The 1614-nt window shown below is 53.7% G+C and overlaps 1 protein-coding gene across 1 annotated transcript in view; it reads left to right on the forward strand.

The window, feature by feature from the left end:
• The window catches only part of LOC117941474 (choline transporter-like protein 1), a 5936-nt gene that overhangs the window by 3106 nt on the left and 1216 nt on the right, over positions 1-1614 (forward strand). Inside the window, exons 4-5 of the mRNA XM_034866487.1 lie at positions 210-299; positions 1392-1534. Coding sequence (XP_034722378.1) covers positions 210-299; positions 1392-1534 — 233 coding nt within the window. The remainder of the gene's footprint in view (positions 1-209; positions 300-1391; positions 1535-1614) is intronic.

Here is a 1614-nt window from a genome sequence, read left to right on the forward strand (position 1 = left end):
GAGTCTGGTGGAGATATGCTGCTCTATACACGCTAAAAGTAGTGATTATTTACATGGAGTCTGGTGGGTTTGTTGATGTCTGGGCTGTTTCATGTTAAACTAAAAGGATCTTCTCTGGAACAGGTCTATCTCTGTAGGGATCCATCCCATAATGTTGCCCGGCCCAGCTCGGTCCCAGGTGTGACTGTGTCTGTGTGTTTTTGTTTCAGAGGACAAAGAGAGAATGGAGACCGCTGGAGGACCGGAGCAGCACCGATCTGCCCTGGTTCCTGCTCTTTGCTGTCTTCTGCGTCGGCATGGTAACCACCAGCAGCCTCGCTCTGATACAATATCTCATTATACCTAATAACTCTATATAGACCTCTAAAGGTCTCTTACCTGTCTGTCTAACCTGTCTGTCTCTCTGACCTGTCTCTCTGACCTGTCTGTCTGACCTGTCTGTCTCTGACCTGTCTCTCTGACCTGTCTGTCTCTCTGACCTGTCTCTCTGACCTGTCTGTCTCTGACCTGTCTCTCTGACCTGTCTGTCTGACCTGTCTGTATCTGACCTGTCTGTCTCTGACCTGTCTGTCTCTGACCTGTCTGTCTGACCTGTCTGTCTGACCTGTCTGTCTCTGACCTGTCTCTCTGACCTGTCTGTCTGACCTGTCTCTCTGACCTGTCTGTCTGACCTGTCTGTCTGACCTGTCTGTCTCTCTAACCTGTCTGTCTGACCTGTCTGTCTCTCTAACCTGTCTGTCTGACCTGTCTGTCTCTGACCTGTCTGTCTCTCGGACCTGTCTCTCCAACCTGTCTGTCTCTCTAACCTGTCTGTCTCTGACCTGTCTCTCGGACCTGTCTCTCGGACCTGTCTGTCTCTGACCTGTCTCTCGGACCTGTCTGTCTCTGACCTGTCTGTCTGACCTGTCTGTCTCTGACCTGTCTGTCTCGGACCTGTCTCTCTGAACTGTCTGTCTGACCTGTCTCTCTGACCTGTCTGTCTCTCTGACCTCTCTCTCTGACCTGTCTCTCTAACCTGTCTGTCTCTCTAACCTGTCTGTCTCTCTAACCTGTCCGTCTGACCTGTCTCTCTGACCTGTCTGTCTGACCTGTCTGTCTGACCTGTCTCTCTGACCTGTCTGTCTCTCTAACCTGTCTGTCTCTCTAACCTGTCTGTCTCTCTAACCTGTCCGTCTGACCTGTCTCTCTAACCTGTCTGTCTGACCTGTCTCTCTGACCTGTCTGTCTCTCTAACCTGTCTCTCTGACCTGTCTCTCTAACCTGTCTGTCTGACCTGTCTCTCTAACCTGTCTGTCTGTCTGACCTGTCTGTCTGACCTGTCTCTCTGACCTGTCTGTCTGACCTGTCTCTCTGACCTGTCTCTCTGACCTGTCTGTCCCCCCGTCCTGCAGGGCAGCATCTGTGGCTTCAGCGTGGTGACGGGCGGCGCCGCCCGCCTCGTCTTCGGCTACGACAGCTACGGGAACACGTGCGGTCGCCGCAACGATCCGATCGAAGGGGTCCGGCTCAGCGGCCTGGACCACACCGACAGGAAGTAGGTCCCCCCCACACACCGACAGGAAGTAGGTCCCCCCCACACACCGACAGGAAGTAGGTCCCCCCCACACCAAACCG

The sequence above is a fragment of the Etheostoma cragini genome, unplaced genomic scaffold (assembly GCF_013103735.1).
Source record: "Etheostoma cragini isolate CJK2018 unplaced genomic scaffold, CSU_Ecrag_1.0 ScbMSFa_80, whole genome shotgun sequence".
In the NCBI taxonomy this organism is placed as follows: domain Eukaryota; kingdom Metazoa; phylum Chordata; class Actinopteri; order Perciformes; family Percidae; genus Etheostoma; species Etheostoma cragini.